The sequence below is a fragment of the Natator depressus genome, chromosome 3 (assembly GCF_965152275.1).
Source record: "Natator depressus isolate rNatDep1 chromosome 3, rNatDep2.hap1, whole genome shotgun sequence".
Taxonomy (NCBI): Eukaryota; Metazoa; Chordata; order Testudines; family Cheloniidae; genus Natator; species Natator depressus.
The window spans coordinates 102,930,133-102,953,220 of NC_134236.1; the positions used below are offsets into that span (position 1 = coordinate 102,930,133).

The 23,088-nt window shown below is 42.6% G+C and overlaps 1 protein-coding gene across 2 annotated transcripts in view; it reads right to left on the reverse strand.

Annotated features, from left to right (window-relative positions):
• SGK1 (serum/glucocorticoid regulated kinase 1) overlaps positions 1–23,088 on the reverse strand; it is a 121,959-nt gene that overhangs the window by 37,314 nt on the left and 61,557 nt on the right. For both annotated transcript variants that reach the window (XM_074948454.1, XM_074948455.1), the window contains exon 3: positions 5,162–5,237. In XM_074948454.1, coding sequence (XP_074804555.1) covers positions 5,162–5,237 — 76 coding nt within the window. The remainder of the gene's footprint in view (positions 1–5,161; positions 5,238–23,088) is intronic.

Here is a 23,088-nt window from a genome sequence, read left to right on the forward strand (position 1 = left end):
CAGTGGACAGGCTAGCAGCATGCGGGCTTGGGCGGCTGCGGGATGCCAGCACCAGCAGCTGTGCTCTCTGTGCCTTTGTTACCTTCAGGAGTGAGCTTTCACCGCCTGTGGAAAATGGTGGCAGTATTCAATGCCATTGTCCTATACCCATAGTTCTATGCAACTGAGCAATTCCCTCCTCCTTCCTTTCCCTCACCTCTGGTGGGCCATACTCACCATGGCTGTACTAAAACAACAAGGATGCATCCGATGAAGTGGGTTCTAGCCCATGAAAGCTTATGCCCAAATAAATCTGTTAGTTTTTAAAGTGCCACCGGACTCCTTGTTGTCATTGTGGATACAGACTAACACGGCTACCCCTGATACATGGCTGTACTGTGAGTGGTGCTGTATACAAGCACTCAGAAGCAGAAGTCAATGTCTTGTTTAAAACTTTAGGGGAACAAGGGAAAGGAGTTCTTGATCTTAACTTTCACTTTTCGTTGTTACTGTACTGACAATGTAACTTCTGTGTTTTATCTGCAGCTGCTGCTGCTGTAGTCTTGAGGAGTTCCCCCTCCACACCCACAGAATGCCTGAGCTAGATAAGGATGAAAAAGAAGAAGCTCAGAATGACATGTTCAGTCAGATCCTGCAAGGCAGTGCTGCATCAGACCATGAACAGAGGGCCTGAAGCATGAATATTGCAGGCTGTACAGAGAAGGAAAGAGCAGCAGACAGGAGAAAGGACCAAGAATCCCAGCAGGAAAAGGAGAGGGAGGGACACAATGGAGCTCCTTTGGCAGCAAACCTACAGATTCAACAATCCTGGGCTTGTCTCCCTTTGCAGTCCATGGAGAATTCCATTACAGCAGCTCCCTACACACACATACATCAACTGTGGTTCTCACAGGTCAGCGTGCTAATCACTTTAGATAAGCTATTGCCAGCAGGAGAGTGGGGTGGGGGGAGGTATTTTTTCATGCTTTGTGTGTATAAAAGATCTTCTACCCTTTCCACAGTATGCATCCGATGAAGTGAGCTGTAGCTCACGAAAGCTCATGCTCAAATAAATTGGTTAGTCTCTAAGGTGCCACAAGTCCTCCTTTTCTTTTTGCGAATACAGACTAACACGGCTGTTACTCTGAAAATTGACATGAATGTTCCTTCTCTTTCTTTAAGTTCTGTTCCACACATGTATTAAGGTTTTAATGCATTTGCTTTTAATTTGCACAGCATTTTTGAAGTGTTTTTATCACTCAGTATAGAGTATGGTTTGGAAAATAATTCACGTGCATTAGTTTCCAACATGTGCGGCAGCATGGAAAGCACCCACTTACTGGTTTCTTTACACTGTGATGCAACTCGTAGGATCAGTGACAAACACAATCTAATAATCAAAAATTAGCACCACAGAATTAATAGGTGCCTTGTCAGCATCATAGTTGTGCACCAAGCACCAGGTAGTGCAGGGCCAGGTAGAGCATAGTACACCACAAGGCATTACTGTGGCTCACTGGTAAAGTGCTTTCTCAAAGTCTCCCTGAGCCATATGGCTCTTCTGATAGCCTTGTTTGGCTGTTCAAACTCAGCAGACAGCTGATCCACCCCAGTGGCAACTTTTCCTCCTCTGCTTCACAGATATTGTGACACAGCATGACACAGTGGGAAGGCATAACGAGTGGAATATCTTTGTCACTGAGACCCAGTCTTGTGAGTAAACAATGGCAGTGCACCTTCAATCTTTCAAAAGCACATTACACTGTCATTCTGCACCTGCTGAGCCGGTAGTTGAATCTTTCCTTGGTGCTGTCAAGCTGTACGGCTTCATGAGTCAGAGGAGTAAAGGGTAGGCTGGGTTCCCCAGGATCACTATCGGTATTTCAACATAACCAACAGTAATCTGCTGCTCAGGAAAGAAAGTCTTTGCCTGTAGCAGTTTTTGCCTGTAGCAGTCCTGTGTTCTTAAAGATGCAAGTGCCATGCACCGTCCTTGACCAGCCAACACTGATATCGGTGAAACATCCCCAGTGATCCACCAATGCTTTCATAACCATAAAAAAATAGCCCTTTCTGTTGATATACTCTGTGGCAAGGTGATCTGTTGCCAAAGTAGGGATATGCATTCTGTCTATTTTTCCACCATAATCATAGAATCTCAGGGTTGGAAGGGACCTCAGGAGGTCATCTAGTCCAACCCCCTGCTCAAAGCAGGACCAATCCCCAGTTATTGCCCCAGATCCCTAAATGGCCCCCTCAAGGATTGAACTCAGAACCCTGGGTTTAGCAGGCCAATGCTCAAACCACTGAGCTAGCCCTCCCCTCTCCTCCAGTCTAGGAACACCATTGCTGCAAATCCATCCATTATGTCCTGGACATGGACGAGAATCACAGTCCTGTGTAGCAGGAGATGATTAATGGCCCTGCATACTTGCATGACAATGGCTCCCACAGTTGATTTTCCAACTCCGAAATGATTTCCCACCGACCTGTAGTAATCCGGCAAGTTTCCACAGTTTGATTATCACTTGCCTCTTTACTGTCAGTGCAGCTCACATTCTAATGTTCCTGTACTGGAGGGGACTTCAGCACGCAGATCCAGGAATGTGGCCTTATGCATCTAAAAGTTGTGCAGCCAGTTCTTGTCATCCCAAACCTGTGTTATGATGCAATTCCACCAGTCAGTGCTCATTGCTTGGGCCCAGAAGCAGCAGTTTGCAGCTGCTCTATAAACACTACTAACAACCTTGAATTGGTTCTTGCTATGTCCCACCGCAATCCGCCCTCCAGAAAGTCTTCATGTTCCCTGCAGATCTTCTTGTGGCTCTGCAAATACCAGAGGATCGTGCTGCATCTCATGCAGTGCTCATGACAATAGTGCAGAGCTGTGCAGGCTCCATGCATCTGTCAGAGATGGCAGACAGCAACAAGTCCTGGCGGGTTTGTGGGATTCTCAAAATAGGCATGAAAATTATGGATTATAGAGGGCACTCTTGGGTAGAGAAGGTTGCATGCTGGGAACCTGACCCCTTGCTCCCAGTCAGGCCTGTGTAACTCATTTGTGCAACACCATGCATTGCCATAACTTCCCAAAAGACAGAGTGCTGGATGGTGGCAAGTTGCATACTGGAATACCTAACCATGGTGCACTGCACTATGCATTGAAACAAGCATTCCTGGTGAGTATGCGCAGTGCCAAAGTATGCAAGTGCACAAGCGATATACTAACTGCAGCGGCTTCATGCTGATCAAACTTCCGTCAGCAAAAGTTTGTAGTGTAGACGTGCCCAAAAGTAGCAATGGGCAGACATTCTAGTGCAGCCTGGGCACGACTGTTTTTATCATCTCACCTTGCCTAGAGCAGTTCCAGAGGAGACAATGGTAGAAACACTGGTGGCTGGCCTGCAGAAGTGTTTCTATTTGTAGCAGTGGTGCAAGACCTCTCAGATGGGAGAATTCCCTACCATTTTCACAGAGGAGATCGCACAGTCTCCACTTAAAAAGAATGTAGAGAGCATTTACTGCTACAATTAGTTAATGTTCATTACAGCTCCCCCATTTTCATATATACTGAAGAGTAGCAATTGTCCAGCCCCATAGCCAATTAACATATGTCTATAAAAGTGCCACTGGAGGGCTGCAACAAAATAACCCAAGGATCAGGTTAAAACAGCATCTCTTTTCAGGTTGCTTAGGTACAGCCCTTAACAGACAGTCTTGTTTAACAGGCGAATAGAAATTCCCATCAGACAAAGCTGAGATGGTTTCCCAGATAAGACCAAGTTGCCTTAAAACAGTTGTGCTCCTCCCTTCACAGCTGGAATCCTTAAAGACAGCCGTTTCTGTAGTGCAAACAGACTGTAAAAAGACAATGCCATAGATCCTGTCTACGCTGGGCTTGGAACCACAGCGGAAAGCAAGAGTTCAAGCTCTAGTTTTCAAACCCCTGGTTCCAAGTCCTAAAGAGTAATCAAAAGCTAATATGTAACTAGAATCAAAGCAAAGTTACATCAGTCCTGTCTTAAGAGACTGGGAATCTTCACTCAGGTGTTAAATGAGACTGCCTGATATTTGTTGCTCTACCCAAGGAAATGACGTGAAAAAAGACACTGCTCAAATAAATTGGTTAGTCTCTAAGGTGCCACAAGTACTCCTTTTCTTTTTGCGAATACAGACTAACACGGCTGCTACTCTGAAAACTGTTTAACTTGTTTTTCAGTTTTCTTAGTTCTAACCCTCTGGCATTTTCACAAGAGTGTGTTGATTGGCTATAGGGCTAGACTTTTGCTATACTTTAATTGATAGGAAAAGGCAAGTGGGTTTTAATAAACTTTAGCTAACTGAAGCGGTGAGTTATTTTTAAGGCCTTATTAAATGGAACCATTGGTGGCTAGAGAACATTTACAAATTAAAAAAAAAGTTTTAACATAGTTGTTCCCTATCCAAACTGTCAGCAAAATCTACTATCTACAGTATCATTACTCTAATCATCACAACAGCTTTCTCCTGTGGACAAGGCCTATGCATATGCCAAGACAACAGGTAGAGAGGACAACAAATCAAAACAGAAGATCAGACAGGATAACAGTGACGAGATTGTGAGTTTGGTCTAATAATGATTGGCATTCAGAGCACACCAACTGCCTGGCTATCTCACTTTATTCAGTTTATACCACCTTCACTTTCTTTCTCTTTTTGAAGCCAGTGGGGTTATTTATGTGCTTAAACCTTAACACAGTACTCAGATGCTTTGCTCAACTGGGGACAGATAGTGTCTAATTTTGACTTTGGATGTGTCCTCATGACTCTTTATAGAAGTTAATGGGAACTGTATTTACACAGTGGATCAATTGTAGAATTTGGCCCAGAGTTTGTAAAACAGTTTTGCTGTAGTAATTTTGTTTTGCATCATTATGTTATGGCATTATTCCACGGGAATCATTATGTATCCAACCACATAATATGCTAAATCCTATTTTCTGGAACATTGTTTTTACCAGCAAACACTATGTGTGTGAGAGGATGTCTGTTACACTTCATTTCTGTATTAAAAATAATTGATTTTTGCTTGGCTTTAGTACAAAGTACGTAACCATTGAAAAGAACTATATCAAAAGGGAAAGCCCTCTTTCTGCAGAATACATCCTTGTGTGTTTACATGTACTTTGAGTTCCATCCTTACCTGAGTCAGCTCTATTCCAGAAGGTTCTTGGATCACGTTTAGCCAGCAGGTCTCCTTTGCTACAGGACTCCTTCATCTATTAAATGGAAGGAACAAAACAAACTCTAAGAACTTCTTTTATTATTTTCAGTGTTTAAGACTGCGGCTTCCTTTCCGTTCAAAAGAACTCACTCACATGGCAATGCCAGGCTCATTTCCAGCTGTTTATAAAATCATGGGCAAATTTGAGGAGTTGGGTACAACGGTTCTTCAAATTGAAGGAAATGCTTTCTCCTGCTTGGACTTACATTTTCCACTTAAAATGTGCATGTTGGGCTTTACATCCTTCAGCCAGATTCTTAGCCCAGCTCTGCTCCTTTTGCCCTGCTCAGACAGCATAGCATGAAGGGAGTGGAAACTGCCTGCAGCTTCCCAGCTGGGGGTGTTAGGGAGCTGTAACTGGTTTGCTGGTGCCTCCCAACCCAGCTGCTGTGATGAGCTGACCGCCCCAAGTATTTTGACTATACTTGTACACTATAGGCTTGATTCTCCTCTCACTTAAACTGGTGTAAGACAGGAGTAGCTCCCTTAAAGCAAAAGAGTGTAACAAAACAGTGGTGTAAAACAGGCCTAGTAGAGGAAAAGTAAGCCCCATGTAAATTTTCCTTATACATCCATATCTTAACTGGCCTGTGCCATGTCAAAGAATGCATCCTCGATTTGCTACTGCTAAATGAGTCTTTCTTCAGTAGCAGGTCACCAGAAAGGCATTTTCCTTTGTAAGTAACAGGGTTGATTCTCCTCCTGCACCACTTTATAAGGGTATAAATTCTACTGACTTCAGTGATGTTGCTTCTGATTACAACAGTATAAATGGGGAGTCAGACCCAATAGTATTTTACATTTACGTACCTTTCCATTTCAGGGATCCCCTACTGTACATACTGAACCATTGAAATGAATCACCCAGCTCTGGGGTGGGAAGCAGCAATCAGGCAGTGAACATGCTGCACAAGTGAGGGAGGAGAGTAAAAATTTTCCAGTGGTTGCAGAACAAACCCTTACAATGAAAGGTGTCATGGGATCTTTAATGTCCACACTGAGCAGACAGTACCTTGTTTTTTAAGGTCTGATCTTAAAGAGGCTCACACAGTAAATGGCTCAATTTATCTACTTTGGAAGGATTAAAGGCCTTATGACTTTGAATCTGAGGTTCCAGTGAGTCTAGTAGCTCTTTCAAAACGGGCATTCTTCAACCAGTAAGCTATTCTTCTCCAGTTTAAGAAATGTTTTCCATCAAATGATTCCCAGTACAAACTTTTCTTTGAAACTTTACCTGCCAGTATATTTACATTGTATTACAAGTACTACAGAAGGCTTTAAAGTTGATTGGTGGAAGATTTCCAAGGTTCTAAAACTAAAGCCCAATACCACACTGAAAGATAGGGTTCCGCTTATTTGATGGGCTATTTCTGAAGATTTTTATTCAGGCATTCGAACACCTGATTAATTACATAAAAGATATTTGCATTCAGGGCAGCTACAGCTCTAGTTACTGTATAATCCTGTGATTAAAGTTAGTACCCAGGGTGAATATAGAAAAGAAGAAACATAAGTGGGGGGCAGGGGAGCAGAGAGAGATAATTTTATTTTGCACATTCTGGGCTGAATTACGATCATGTAAGAAAACATGCACGGTGAGACTGCTCCCAAAAACATGCAAAAAACAAAGCTCACAGTACACAAGAACCTCTGCCTCTGAAAAGCATGTCTCTAAGCATGTGCACAATAAGGAATGGAAGTTCATGTCAAGGGATGGAAAGAGATGTATTTTAAAGAATCCTTATTGAGGTTACATGGACAAACCATCCCTATGTGTAGAAAGAATAGTAAATATGGCAGGCGACCAGCTTGGCTTAACAGTGAAATCCTTGCTGCTCTTAAATACAAAAAAGAAGCTTACAAGAAGTGGAAGATTGGACAAATGACCAGGGATGAGTATAAAAATATTGCTCGGGCTTGCAGGAGTGAAATCAGGAAGGCCAAATCACACTTGGAATTGCAGCTAGCAAGAGATGTTAAGAGTAACAAGAAGGGTTTCTTCAGGTATGTTAGCAACAAGAAGAAAGTCAAGGAAAGTGTGGGCCCCTTACTGAATGAGGGAGGCAACCTCGTGACAGAGGATGTGGAAAAAGCTAATGTACTCAATGCTTTTTTTGCCTCTGTCTTCACGAACAAGGTCAGCTCCCAGACTACTGCACTGGGCAGCACAGCATGGGGAGGAGGTGACCAGCCCTCTGTGGAGAAAGAAGTGGTTCGGGACTGTTTAGAAAAGCTGGACGAGCACAAGTCCATGGGGCTGGATGCAATGCATCTGAGGTGCTGAGGCAGTTGGCTGATGTGATTGCAGAGCCATTGGCCATTATCTTTGAAAACTCATGGCGATCGGGGGAGGTCCCGGATGACTGGAAAAAGGCTAATGTAGTGCCCATCTTTAAAAAAGGGAAGAAGGAGGATCCTGGGAACTACAGGCCAGTCAGCCTCACCTCAGTCCCTGGAAAAATCATGGAGCAGGTCCTCAAGGAATCAATTCTGAAGCACTTAGAGGAGAGGAAAGTGATCAGGAACCGTCAGCATGGATTCACCAAGGGCAAGTCATGCCTGACTAATCTAATTGCCTTCTATGACGAGATAACTGGCTCTGTGGATGAGGGGAAAGCAGTGGACGTGTTGTTCCTTGACTTTAGCAAAGCTTTTGACACGGTCTCCCACAGTATTCTTGCCAGCAAGTTAAAGAAGTATGGGCTGGATGAATGGACTATAAGGTGGATAGAAAGCTGGCTAGATTGTCGGGCTCAACGGGTAGTGATCAATGGCTCCATGTCTAGTTGGCAGCCGGTATCAAGTGGAGTGCCCCAGGGGTCGGTCCTGGGGCCGGTTTTGTTCAATATCTTCATAAATGATCTGGAGGATGGTGTGGATTGCACCCTCAGCAAGTTTGCAGATAGCACTAAACTGGGAGGAGTGGTAGATATGCTGGAGGGTAGGGATAGGATACAGAGGGACCTAGACAAATTGGAGGATTGGGCCAAAAGAAATCTGATGAGGTTCAACAAGGACAAGTGCAGAGTCCTGCACTTAGGACGGAAGAATCCAATGCACCACTACAGACTAGGGACCGAATGGCTCGGCAGCAGTTCTGCAGAAAAGGACCTAGGGGTTACAGTGGACGAGAAGTTGGATATGAGTCAACAGTGTGCCGTTGTTGCCAAGAAGGCCAATGGCATTTTGGGATGTATAAGTAGGGGCATTGCCAGCAGATCGAGGGACATGATCGTCCCCTCTATTCGACATTGGTGAGGCCTCATCTGCAGTACTGTGTCCAGTTTTGGGCCTCACACTACAAGAAGGATTGGAAAAATTGGAAAGAGTCCAGCGGAGGGCAACAAAAATGATTAGGGGACTGGAACACATGACTTATGAGGAGAGGCTGAGGGAACTGGGGATGTTTAGTCTGCGGAAGAGAAGAATGAGGGGGGATTTGATAGCTGCTTTCAACTACCTGAAAGGGGGTTCCAAAGAGGATGGCTCTAGACTGTTCTCAGTGGTAGCAGATGACAGAACAAGGAGTAATGGTCTCAAGTTGCAGTGGGGAGATTTAGTCTGGATATTAGGAAAAACTTTTTCACTATGAGGGTGGTGAAACACTGGAATGCGTTACCTAGGGAGGTGGTGGAATCTCCTTCCCTAGAAGTTTTTAAGGTCAGGCTTGACAAAGCCCTGGCTGGGATGATTTAGTCGGGGATCGGTCCTGCTTTGAGCAGGGGGTTGGACTAGATGACCTCCTGAGGTCCCTTCCAACCCTGATATTCTATGATTCTATGATTCTATGTACTGATGTGCATAATGCTTATAGAGGAGGAGCAAAGGCATTCTGACACACCAGCTGCAAAACCCTTGCACTGTTCCATCCAACAACTATTTCCTTTCAACTTGCTATCTTGGTTCCCATTCTGTGGAGTTGGAGGCATCACAGTGACAACTCTGCAAAGTCAAGTCAGGAGTTCAGGGAAGTTTCATGGAGCAGAAGCTGCAGGAATAAATACAGCCCTACCAAATTCATGGTCCATTTTGGTAAATTTCACGGTTGTAGGATTTTAAAAATAATAAATGTCATGATTTCAGCTCTTTAAATATGAAATTTCACAGTGTTGTAATTGTAGGGGTCCTGACCCAAAAAAGAACTGTGCGGTGGTCACAAGCTTATAGTAGGGGGGGTAGCGGTACTGCTACCTTTACTTCTGCGCTGCTGCTGGAGGCGGCGCTGCCTTCAGAGCTGGGCAGTTAGAGAGCGGTGGCTGCTGGCCAGGCACCCAACTCTGAAGGCAGAGCTGCCGCCAGCAGCAACACAGAAGTAAGGAAACCATGGGTATGGTATTGCCATCCTTACTTCCGCGCTGCTGCTTGCAGAGCTGAGCCTTAAGTCAGCAGCCACCACTCTCCAGCCACCCAGCTCTGAAGACAGCAGCGCAGAAGTAAGGGTGGCATGGTATGATATTGCCACCCTTACTTCTGTACTGCCTTCAGAGCTGGGCAGCCGGAGATTGGTGGCTGTTGGCCAGGCGCCCAGCTCTGAAGGCAGCACAGAAGTAAGGGTGGCAATATTGCAACCCCCCTAAAATAACCTTGCGAACCCCCCCTGCAAATCCCTTTTGGGTCAGGACCCCCTAGTTTGAGAAACATTGGCCTCCCCTGTGAAATCTGTATAGTATAGGGTGAGAGTACACAAAAGACCAGATTTCACCGGGGGAGACCAGATTTCATGGTCCATGACACGTTTTTCATGGCCGTGAATTTGGCAGGTCCCTAGGAATAAGATATAAAATTATCCAGAACTCCTTGGTGCCTAGATTCTATGATGTTATGGTGGTGGGTACACTGGAGCTACATGCAGTAGTGAGAGATAGGCAGCTCACATGTAGAAAGTAATACCCATGAGGAAGCAAAATACATGCTTAGACATGAGAGGCATGGCTTGGGCACATAGTGAGCTGTGTAGGGTACATACCCCTGTAAAGGGTACATACCCTAATGTTCTAGCGTGTCTGCACTCTACTCACTGACGTAGTGCCTCACTGCCTACACTACCATTTGTACCCACGCCAGCTGGGTGTGCAGTGTCTGTACTTTACGTGCCACCATAAGTGTAGACCTGCCTGTAGTGTACCTGAAAGTGGCCTCTGTCAATTTTAATTTACCCTCCCCTTTGTACCTAATGGGTCACTTCAGTACGAGAGATGTAAATCTGGAGTTTGATAGAGTTATATCTGATTTAGGAAGGCAGTGTAGTCTAGTAAATAGCATGCTACCCTAGGACTCAGAACATCTGGGTTCTACGCTTGGCTTGGCTGGTGACCTTGGGCAAATCACTTCAACTGTCTGTGCCTCAGTTTCCTTGTCTGTAAAATGGGGATAATGATATTGTCCTCCTTTGTAAAGTACATTGAGATCTATGGATGAAAAGGTAGATATTATTATGTATATGTTGGCCCAATATCTACACATGCATGGAGTTGAATGTTCTCAGAAAATGTTTGCTTTTCCTGGTACTGTGTAACTATTCTCACTTTCTTCAGTGCGGTGTTAGAGTTGCATGCACCCGTGGCATTGTCTTGCCTGCAATTCAGTCTGTAAAGTGGAGTATAACAACAGTCTTGTTTGCTGCACAGTGTGTATCTTTTGACAGTGCCTACAGTGATCTGTACCTTTCTTTCCTCTACTGTCCAATGCACTACCAAGGCCTCTCCAGATGTGAGATTCTACCTTTTTCCTGAATAAATGCATCCATTTTTTGAATTGGTAGAATCCCTCCTTTTGGCTGATCCCATTCCCACTTCTAGAATATTCACACTTCACGGGAGAGGGACCAAAGAATGAGGAATTTTACCCAGTGTACTGGGACTTTCTGACTATACAAATACAGCAGTGATTTCAGTGCCTTCTGTGTATTGAGAGAGGAATGGAGGTGGAATCTAATTTGACCTCTGTGAAATTGCCATGTGAGTGCTATACAAATCATTTTTCAATCAAGCCCATAAATGGCAATAGTAATATGCTCCATCTTCAATACTGACATATGTGATCACTGCTGAAGTCCAGCTATTATGCAGGATGCCTGCTACAGTGCCTTACAAATTGTTCTATTGTATGTGAAACATCACTTTCCAGTACAGATTAGGGGGTTCATGAAGTGTTAGAGGGATGAATATTCCATTTAGGGGAACGTGTTCGGCACAGTGTTGATATGAATAAGGAATGATTCTCAGCGTGGGAGAGGAATGAAAGAAAGAAGGAGGCATACTAGCAATCTCAGTGAATACTAATACAATCGCAAGTGTGTTTTATGAACGCTTAGCATGGTCTGGATTGTCATAGAAGGTTTGACGACCATGCAAAGTGTCCAGTTGCAACTGGAAGCTCCCTCAGACCTTCTGAGTTGACAATAAATTGCTTAATAGTTACAGGGTTGGCAATCTGATCCCAGGTTATTTTTCACCTCATTAGAAAATCAGGTTTTATGGAACTCAGAACACTCTGGGTTGCAAACTGTCTAATCTTTCCCCCTACTCAGTGAGTGCTAAACATCTGTAGGAACGGTTGCACATGCATATAGCCAGGTAACTAAAAATAGTGTTTACTTTTCTGTGTATATCTCTATGAGGATTAGATATAGCCAGAAGAAACTTGGTGGGTGCAACAGAATTTCGCTTTGGCCATGTCTATACAGGTAATATAAAACATGTTTTTTTCAACTGATAGTTCAATTAAGTTAACTCGTTTGAAAATTCCTCTTAATGCTCCTGCAGACGTCTACGCTACAACATGACCAGATCAAACCATCTTTAAAGTGATAAACTGTGTCTACATGGACATTAAGGCAAATTTTTAATTGAGTTAAATTAACTCATTCAAGCTACATTGATCAAAACCACCCCCTATTTGGGCTGTGTAAATAAAGCAATCGGAGACTATCTATCAGGTTTGTCTACACAGGGCAATGGAATGGAATGGCTATTGCAGAATATGCTATTCGGAAGCAGCTCTCTATGTGATTCCAGAATAATTAGTGCACTTCCAAAGCAATGTAATTATTCCAGAATTCCGCACATGGAGAGCTGTTGCAGTCAATTTCCCCATGTAGACAAACCCAAAGGTACTTATGTGGTCCCCATTATTACCATAATATTTGAGCACTTCACAATCCTTAATGTATTCATCCTCACAAAACCCTTGCCAGGAGGATTTTATAGATGAGGAAGTGAAGCACAGCAAGACTAAGGCTATGTCTTCACTGCCACAGTGGTGTGTTTTTACAGTGGGATAATCATGCTGTAACTCCCCCATCCCCACACACACTTGTTTGGAAGCAAAGAAGTAGCCTAGATGGCTTACCCTAGGACACACAGGAAATCTGGGGTGGAGCAGGGACTTGAACCTCGACCTCCCAAGTCCAAAAATAGCACCCTCATCACTTTTGAGTTCATTTGACACCATTCTTTTGGCAGGCTGTTGTCCAAAGGGATGGCTAGAGTTTTTGTTCTGGTTTTAACTCAATTTAATTTATTGCCAATTAATTCAGGTTAAAAAAACACCTTTGCAAATGCAAATGCCAGATACTTCACTTCAGAACCCAGTTTCAATGGCCCGTTAGACTGAGGATCCACCAGTAGCCTAGCTGGCAATATGCACCTTCTTCTTTCTGCAGCCTCAGCATAGGCTGTGTAGCTGAGGAAGAAGGGGTGTGGCTGGAGTGGGCACTGGTGATCCTTGGCTGCCTTAACAGCTTGCACAAGTTAGAGTAGCCCTAAGGCTATCCTAAGTTGCTCCTCTGGACTGGTGCAGTGTACAGTGCCATGAAAATCAGAGACCTACATCTTCCCTCAGCTGCACTGGGTGCCAATTCCTGAGAGGAAGGATGGTCCAGTGACTGGAGTGCTGGCCTGGGACATGGAGACCTGCATTCAATTCCTGTGTGGCCCCAGTCCTCTGTCAAATGGGATAATAGCACTTTCCTGCCTCACAGGGTATTGTACCTTAAATATTGTGAGGTACTCAGATACTACAGTAATAAGAGCCACATAAGTAGGTTGCTCTGCTGCTGGTAATAGCTCACCTTACCTGATCACTCTCGTTACAGTGTGTATGGTAACACCCATTGTTTCATGTCCTCTGTGTATATAAAATCTCCCCACTGTATTTTCCACTGAATGCATCCGATGAAGTGAGCTGTAGCTCACGAAAGCTTATGCTCAAATAAATTGGTTAGTCTCTAAGGTGCCACAAGTACTCCTTTTCTTTTTGCGGATACAGACTAACACGGCTGCTACTCTGAAACCTGTCATAAGAAGATAGCTAGAGGATCTTGCCCAATAGGAGCCCTGTAGGGAGTGCTTACGGGACTGAGCACAGAGGATTTTACTATGTTTTAATTTACATTCATGAAATGACTAAATATTTATACACAGGATAATGATTTTTCCTTGCTCAGTTCCTCTCTTTTTCTTCTTTAAAATGCACAACAATTATCCATCTCCACAGTGATACGGAAGAAACAAAGAGGATTTTTTAATCTTTACTCACAATTTTTTTTGTTTTTTGTTTTGCTTTCATTGAATCAATGAAAGCAAACTCAACTGTGTCGCCTCACAAAGGAGACTCCAGCAATTCCTAAAAAAAATAAAAATAGGGGATTTTTAGTGTCTGTTTTATTTTATTTACTACCTATTGAACTGAACAATCCATTAGAATGATACACTGGCTATTCTATAGGTACTTCAGTTTTTCTGACTCCCAAATAGAAATGTCCTAGCAAGCCAGAAAAGTTGCTATGTCCACAAATATAAAATATTTTGTGGGTGCCTTTCCTTTTTCATATTTTTCCCTTTAAAAATGTTTGTGTCCCGAAAGCCCTGCTTTGTGTTTGGACCTTAATGGAGGAACATGCTTATCACAGTGTGTGTTAAACCCTGGATTAGCTCTATTTTCAGATCAACAGTGTTAGCATAAAGTTCAATTTAGGTAATCAAAGCAAATTGCTTTACATCAATGACCAAGTCTTTCCCCTTTGTGCTGTCCCAATACACTTAAGCTTTGGCAAAGAACACCTTAACTTGTCAAATATTTTTAAATAATGTCCATACAATAGTCAGTTAGACAAGAAAAAAATACAGTCTAAGAGATCATAAAACTTAATGTATCCATTCTCCTCATTTCTTCCACTCAGATGGGGGCAAGAACAAAACAGGGGCACGACCCTGAAAACCCTTCCTCACTGAGTACAATGGAACTACTCCCATGAGTAAGGGTCTAGAGGATTAGGCCCTGGAATAAAAGACAGCAGTGGAAAACTATGGCCTCTACTGTGCTGGAGATAAAACCATGTTAGTGGACCCATTTCTTAATCAGAGTTTAATAGGCGCTAGTCTATGTTTCTGGATAATTCTGGCCTCACTGCATAGAGACTGCGACGTTTAGGAAATATAGTGAACTGCGATAGAAAGAATCTGAATCGCATGGATTTCCCTACAAACAGCACTTGACTTCAAATGCTGATTTTAGCTTCATTTCAAAGTTTATATATATATAGTATTGTTTTACATTACCTCACTTTTGCTTGTTTTACAGGCAGAGGAAAGCTGAAAGTCTGTCCTCCACAGCACCTCAAAACCTGCATTCACCTCATCTTCTTCCCCATGCTTACATCTGTCTCAGGCACATAGCGCTATTCAGCCCCAGATATGCCAGCCTCTACTGGCATATCCCAGGGCTGCCGGATGCCTAGGGCATGGGGAATGGATGAGTCACAGTGCTGCAAAAACGCATCAAATTCCTGCTCTGTGGGGACCTGGAGCTGGCTGGAGTCAGTGTTTTACAAGTTTCAGAGTAGCAGTCGTGTTAGTCGGTATTCGCAAAAAGAAAAGGAGTACTAGTTGCACCTTAAATTGGTTAGTCTCTAAGGTGCCACTAGTACTCCTAGTGTTTTACAAGAGTGAGAGAGACCTTGAAACAGCTGATCTTCTCTTTAGCTTCCACCATTGACTCTTATGGAGCCCTGACTAAATTAAAGTTAACACCCCATTGTGGAACCCACAGGGGATGCAGGCAGTGCAAACATCTCTCTCCTTCACTCCCACCTGCTGGGGGTTCATCTTCCCTCAGACATAACTGCCCTTGTTGGAAAACAGGGCTGCAGTTTGCACCACCTGTACTGAAGGAGGGGAAAAAGAAAAGGAGTACTTGTGGCACCTTAGAGACTAACAAATTTATTTGAGCATAAGCTGTCGTGAGCTATAGCTCACTTCATCGGATGCTGTAGCTCACGAAAGCTTATGCTCAAATTTGTTAGTCTCTAAGGTGCCACAAGTCCTCCTTTTCTTTTTGCGAATACAGACTAACACGGCCGCTACTCTGAAACCTGAAGGAGGGGAGAGGGTATAGGCAGGCTCTGAATTTATCTCATGGAATATAACTATACCTATATAACAATATTGGTATAGCTGCTAAAACTTTCCTCAGTAGACCAGGGATTCAGAAAAGCACTTATACATATTCTTTTAATGGGAATGCTCATATGCTTAAATGCTTAAGTGACTGTATACTGATAGAGACCTACTCACATGCCTAGAGCTAAGCAAGTGCTAAAGTGGTTTGCTGAACCCAGGCCTGAAAAAAGTGTGAATTGCCCTATTCATCTCAAGGGAACTTAAACTCTGAAGCCTAGTAATCTAATGATGACTATTTTCATGTCAATATTGTTAATTTTTGCACTGTTGATGATCTTAACAGGAACATCTTGATAATAACTGCATATTCTGTTCACTTGAAAGACATAAATAACAAGAGTGTACACAGAATACATTATCAGACCAAATACTATAGCCACTTTGTACTAAAAGGAAAAATGTTCCTCACAAACACAGAAATACATTAGTCTATTAAGGTTAATATCTGTCTTCCCTGCTGAAAACATCATGCTGTATAGAAAGCTACACTATGCAACATGCCATGCACCATGAGAGTTCAGTATTGTTTAGCTCATGTGCTAGCACTGTATACAACAGTTTTACCCTTACTTTTAAGGACAGTAAGAAGCGCCTCAAATATTTATATAAGCCACCGAATTCTGACACTTTGTTTATTCAAAATGTACACCTTTATTCCTATAGACCATCCTTTCAAGTGAATTGCATGTCAGAATGCGACAGGTATGTACAGATACTAGATATGCGCATGATGTTTGTGGAATGCTGGTCAAAAGTGAAAAGGCTAATAACCTGGATGACTCTTAAATGACTGTAACTAGGCTTTAAAGTTAAAAGTCCAATCAGATAAAATGTGGGCTGGTCACATTACTCTTGATGCTATTGTTCACTATCTCTCAGACTCAAAAGCCTTGTTACACTAGAAAATTGCACCATTCGAACTTGCACCTGTTTCCAGTCTTCCAATTCCACAAACAGCCTGTTTGCGCTCTCCTTAGTTGCCACTTTCTCATGCCAAAATGCCCTTGCCAAAATGTGCACCACATCATCTCATGCCCTGTATCAACTTCCTGTCTCAAATTAAGAAATAGGTTACATTAATGCCAGCATTTGGCACAGATCATTGCTCAAAGTAGGATCCATACGTGGCATAGGGTTGCCAACTTTCTAACCTAACAAAACCAAACAGCCTTGCCCCGCCCCTTCTCTGAGGCCCTGCCCCATTCATTCCATCCCCCACCCACCCCCATCGCTCGCTCTCCCACACCCTCACTCCGTCACCCATTTTCAACGGGCCAGGGAGGGTCCCTTTTCAACCAGGTGTTCCAGTTGAAACCCAATCCAGACACCCCCGGGAGAGAACAGAAAATTGTCAGATCTTTTATAAAAGCTTGTTGTATTCTGAACTTGATGATCATTATGATATATGCATAGAGACCATGAGTAAGAATTTATGTATTTGTGTATATAGAACACTGTGTTCATAAACTTCAGCTCCACCTCGCAGCAGGGCAGTGAGCAGGCAGGTGGGGTTGGGTACTTCCCAAGCCAGTTGTTTACATGAAACCAGCTTCAAGTAACTATCCAGTGTCCAGTCCAGGAAAAGATAAGGTTGGACTATTAAAATTAATGGAAAGACATTGAGACATTTCAAAAGTGAAAAGAACATTTCCCCATCTCAGAAGTCAGGAGATAATTCCCTCACTCTGATTAACCATGAGTCATCATGGACTGGCAGAAAACTAAAAAGGAAAAAGACTTTTAAAAGAAGACTTGGAACTGAGATTTTTATCCAGAACTGGAGGGACAATCCTGAGACAGGAAGCTATCTGTGAATGCTGGATCCCTCCTATAGCTAGGAAGTAAACTGAGAAACTGTTTTAAGACAATAGGCAACCTGTATTAGAAAAGGGATTTTATCTAAGGCCTGGTCTAGCTCAACCCAGCTGTATCTCTCAGGGGTGTGAAAAATCCACACTCCTGAGCAACATAGTTAAGCCAACGTGAACCCTGGTGTAGACAGAATAATTCTGCCATCGGCCTAGCTACCAGCTCTCGGGGCGGTGGAGTACCCACGCTATGGGAGAGCCCCTCCTGTTGGTGAGGTAGCGTCTACATTGAAGCAGTACTGCGGCGCAGCTGCAGCACTGCAACAGTGCCTCTGTAGCATTTCCAATGCAGACAAGCCCTAATATGGAAGTGTAAAGCCTGAGGTTGTATCTTTATGTTTATTTTCCGAGTAATTTGTAGATGTGTTCTTTCCTTTACTATTTCATCTTTGAACGTGTGTTTTTTTCTGTTAAATAACCTTTTTGTTTATTTTCATCCTAAGCAGGTCTCTTGTGTGCAAAGTGTGTGGATTGTGTGCTCCAAAGTAAGTTGATATCTGGGAGGCTGGCTTCACACCTGTGGGGGTGACAAACCAGAAGGGAATGATCCAAGTGTCTGGTAATTAAGAACTCAGGGAGGATGTATTTGGGGAGACTCGGGACTGGAAGTGTTGTTGGTATCATCCTGCAAAGAGTAACTGGGTTGGTGAAAGCCAGTGTGAGACCTTATGTGTGTGAGCTGGCTACTGGTATCAGGGAATTGAACCATAGTTGCACAGCACGAAGGCCTTCAAAACTGTGATAGAACCCCTTACCTGTCTGGGTGGTCCCCAAAACATCATGCCATGCTGTGCCACTGGTCTGAAATCTGGAAACTGCTAGGCCTGAATTTCCCACTCATATGACCAGAAAAGACAGATAAGTTCTCCCACAATACACTGCAAAAGAATTCAGCTCAGATTGGTCCAGTGCAAAGAACCCTGGGATATGCCCCCAGAAGTTCTAGCATAGCACACAAATGAGGGCAGTACCAGTGTGGATGCAGTAAATTGAGTATGATTTTGCCGTGTGGCCACTGACTTCCAAGGCCCACCAACTTGAGTGGTTGCATGTGTGTGACTTGTGTAGTGAAGGTAAGCCCATCTACTGAACCACACAAGTTTGCTGCAGTGTTTCCAGACTAGTCATCCTGTTTTGTGTGCACGCAGCTCACCGCATCCGCACACAATCCCCTGCAATGGCTGCTGGGCCTGTGGATTGTTGGCCTATTCCACAGTTCCAGACACATCTCCTTGGATCTCCACTGGAGCAAATGCATCAAGTCAATGGTATTTAACATACCTGTTTACACCTGTTCCCTCTTTTGATTTTCCCACTTCAAATGTTTATGTTCTACACAAAGATCCACGCATGAATCATGAGGAGCAAAGGCTACACCTGCCACACTGTCTCACTTGCAGGTGCTATCATAGGTGCTGGAACTAGGGGTGCTGCCACACCCCTTGAAGTGGTTTCCATTATATACAGGGTTTACAGTCTACTTCAATGGCTCTCAGCACCCCCACTGTACAAATTGTTCCAGCACCTCTGGGTGCTATACTGGAGTATCAACATCTATGATCAGATTTGCTGCCAGAGTGACTCTGGGCAGAGAAGCCTTGGGGTATTATGATGAGCACCCAACCTTTGGGTGGTTGTGGTTGAGTTGGCAAGGAGCTGGATTTTATTATTTTCATTGCTTTATTCAGTATTTTGTCTCATGTTATTATTAATTAATTATTATAATTATTATTATTATTGGTGCTTTCCCCCCCTCTTTTTGTTATTTTTGAATATTTTGTGCTCTGTTTTCAGCTGAACTATTGGTTTCCTATCGACTGCATCTCCCTCTAGGATCCAGAGATAGGAGTCTCTGGGCCTGGGTCTGGAGAGAGGGAGGACCTAATGCAATGGGGGCTTCAAGGGATGTATCAGTCCTTGGGAAGGACTGAGGCAATGAGACTGGAGCTGCATGGAGAAGTGAATGAATTCATTTGGATGCAAGGGATGGGGGCAGCCTTGCTTTGTATTCTTTAACTAGTACCCTTTGCTTTCTGTGTTCTTGGAATTTCTCCAAAGCAGCTTCCATTGGCAGGTCTCATATGGTGCTCCAACTGGATTTTAAAGCTGCTGTACCCTGGTTGAACCTCTAGGGAAGGCAGCAGTAGAATGCCTTCCACCGGTACCTTACCTCCTCTTCAGTCATTTGCTCCAGTACAGTAATAAAGTATTTGGAACAGGGAGTTGTTGCAGGATAAGGAATTGCTCATTCAAGCTGCAACATTTATTGTCAGTAAATAACTTTCCTGCACCTTGTCATTTGTCAAGCAGCGGGAGACCATTATTGTGTATTAACGCCTAATTCCACTGACATTATTTCCTAACTAGGGAAGAGAGAGTGGTTATTACTGCTCTGAGAAATTAAACTTAAAAGAATCTCACTGGCCTAAAAAAAAGTTTTGGCCCAAACAGGAGAATAACTGATTACATAAGATTTTGTAAACATGCTATTGATCAGCATGGTGCTTGTCATATCTTAACTAAGTTAGATTTTGTCAAAATGAAGCCTGACTACAGACAGCTCCCATCTACAAAATTCAGCCAGGTTCCAGAACCGGTTTTACAACATGTTTATTCACTGCACAGCTGAAAAATCGATGGTTCTGTCTTTCAGTATAGAGAGGACTTACCTGTATTTGGCAGTGTCCTCAAACTGGGGGATTATATCCAAGGCTTTAACCAAATTCATGGACATTGTTAAAATAGGGCCAAATACCTCATGGTTCATTCCCTTCAACAGTGCAAGATAGAACTTTGTTTTAATTATATTGAGAGACAATGAGGTTTTAACTGGATATACTGGCATAGCTTCAGAGAGCTGTGCTGGAAACCATGGGATAGGCACTCACAGGGCAATGGAACTGCAAATGCTGCAGTACAGTGTGAATGCTGGCTAACACTGCAGCGTTTTCAGCATGAGTGTGGACACACTGCACCGCCACCAGTCATACTTACATCATGGATACCCCATTGGTGCAAGTATGAGTGGTTATCAATTCCGTTGATGAAAATCATGGCTTTTCTTGTCTACACTTGGGGTTACACTAGCGCAGGTTCACCCATGGCCAGTCTACAATACAGCTCCACTAGTGCAAAAAAAAAAGGTTCTGAATTTTCATAGCACAGCGAAGCCCTTGCTCTGGTTATTCATTATAGAAACGGCAAGTCATCTATAATACCATTAAATGAAGAAACAAGGTGGCATCAAAATGTCAAATAAAATCCAATCTATATTTCTTCCTGATAAAATAAATTATTATTTTAATTCTGGAAACAGACCATAACCAGAACTCCAGATCCAAGTCCTTCCACCCTAACAATTTGGAGAGTTTGGATTTGAGAGAATTTGGATTAGGACTCAGATTCAGATCCAGATCTGACTTTTCCAGTGTGGGCCATTCATTAATCAATTCCCTGTCACTATAGAGGCCTTAGGCACTGGTGCACCTCAGTCCCTCCTGTTCTTTGCCTGTGGCATGCAATAGTTTAGTCTCTTGTGGGTTGTAGTACTTTGATGTACTTCTGGTTGTAAGGATTGGTGTGGGCATGACTGGACTGTGTTTAGTGGCCTGGGATGTACAGGACGTCTAGGTGGTCCCTTGTGACCTTAAACTCTATGACACTACATTGGGTTGAAAGTATTCAACCCCCTTTGAATGTTGATGAAGTTCAGATTCAGATGTGAACCAAGGTTCAGAGATTCAGTGATTTTAAGGCCATAAAGGATCATTATGTTAATCTAGTTTGACCTCTTGCATAACACTGACCATAGACTTTCACTCAGTAATTTCTGCCTCAAGCCCATAACTTCTGGTTGAGATATAGCATGTATTTTAAGAGATCTAATCTTCAAGTGATAGAGAATCCATCACATCCCTTAGTAAATTATTCCAATGGTTAATTACCATTGCGATAATTTTTTTTGCACCTTATTTCTGGTTTAAATTTCTAATCATTGCATCTTGTTATTAGAGTTAACAAATAACAAATAATTGGGGTTTTTTTTGTTTCATGCTCTGATCTGAAAAATAGTTTCTGATTGACCCAAAATGAAAAATGTTTGGTACACCAAAAAGACAAAAAAAATTAATTGTAGGTCGAACAAAACAGTTAATTCAAGCCAAAACCAAATGTTGTATTTTGTTTTTGAAGGCTTTTTAACCTTTTCAAAAAATAAAAATGAAGCAAATTTTGAAATGAAAAGTAACTTTAAATCCAATCATTTTGTTTCAGACGTCAAATGTTTTTATTTTTTCTGATTTTTAGTTTTTGACTGAAACAATTTGGCAAATTCTACATGAATTTGTCAAGTGTTCTGGTCAACACATATTTGCATTTTTTGGCAAAAAAGTTTTGGCTGAAGAATTTCTTGCAGCTCTACTTCTTTTGCCTTTTTCTGCTACATCAAAGATCCCTGCTCTGTCAGAAACCTCATTCCTATATAGTACTTGTAGATCAATTAAATATATTGAGCTTGTTAAGTCTTTCACTGTAAGGTACATTTTCCAGATATCGCATCATTCTTATAACTCTTTTCTGAACCCTTTCTGATTATGCAATAAAATCTAAATTATGTGGTACAGGCTCACCTCTAGATCACCCGTGTCATTTTTATACCTGTATTGATTAACAGACAAAGATGAAGGTCTGACTTAGGGCCTGATCCAAGGCCCTTTGAAGTGAATGGGAGTTTGGCTATTAATTTCAGTGGGGGCAGAAACAGGGCCTCAATATGTGTGCATGAATGCAATTAAAATGAATGGCATGGCATCAGCACACATTTCCAGATGAATATAAAGGATGTCCTAAATCTTAAACCGGTTTGGGACTGGTCTACCTGCAAACTTGCACTGATTTAACTAAATTAGTTTCTTAAAACTAACTATGAACTACATTGAATTTTGCCCCTTTTGTTCCAAAATAATAGTGTCCACACATACCCTTACACCAAATTATCTACATCTGTTTAAATTCATATCCATTGTAGCCCAACATTTAGGAAGTCAAAGCCTTGTATGCAAGCAAGATGCTTTAACACAATTTAACACCCTTAACTAGATTTTCAGCCTTTAGATTTTTAGATTGTCAACCTGCTAAAATGGAACTATTCTGTAACAAATGTGTTATACTTTGTCTGCATTGGTGTTAAGTGGGGTTTTTAATCAAATTAAAATAATTTGATTGAGATAACTAGATTGAAAAGAGCTCCTTTATTCTGAGTCTAGACAAAACCCAAAAAATCAGAGTATATTAATTAGTGGTGGCAGAACTTTCACAGGTTTTTGATCAATTTGATTTGTGCCTGTGTCCTAAAGTTCAGAACATGCTTAACTGAAATAGATTTTGTCTAGGAATCAGCCTGGAAATCTCATAACAGGTTTTCTGGTAGTTTCTGGTTCTGACTAGAACAGAAATGCTATATGTAAATCATCCTTTTGGTATATTGTTCCAGTCCCAGCCACCAGAAGTAAGTGCAGAA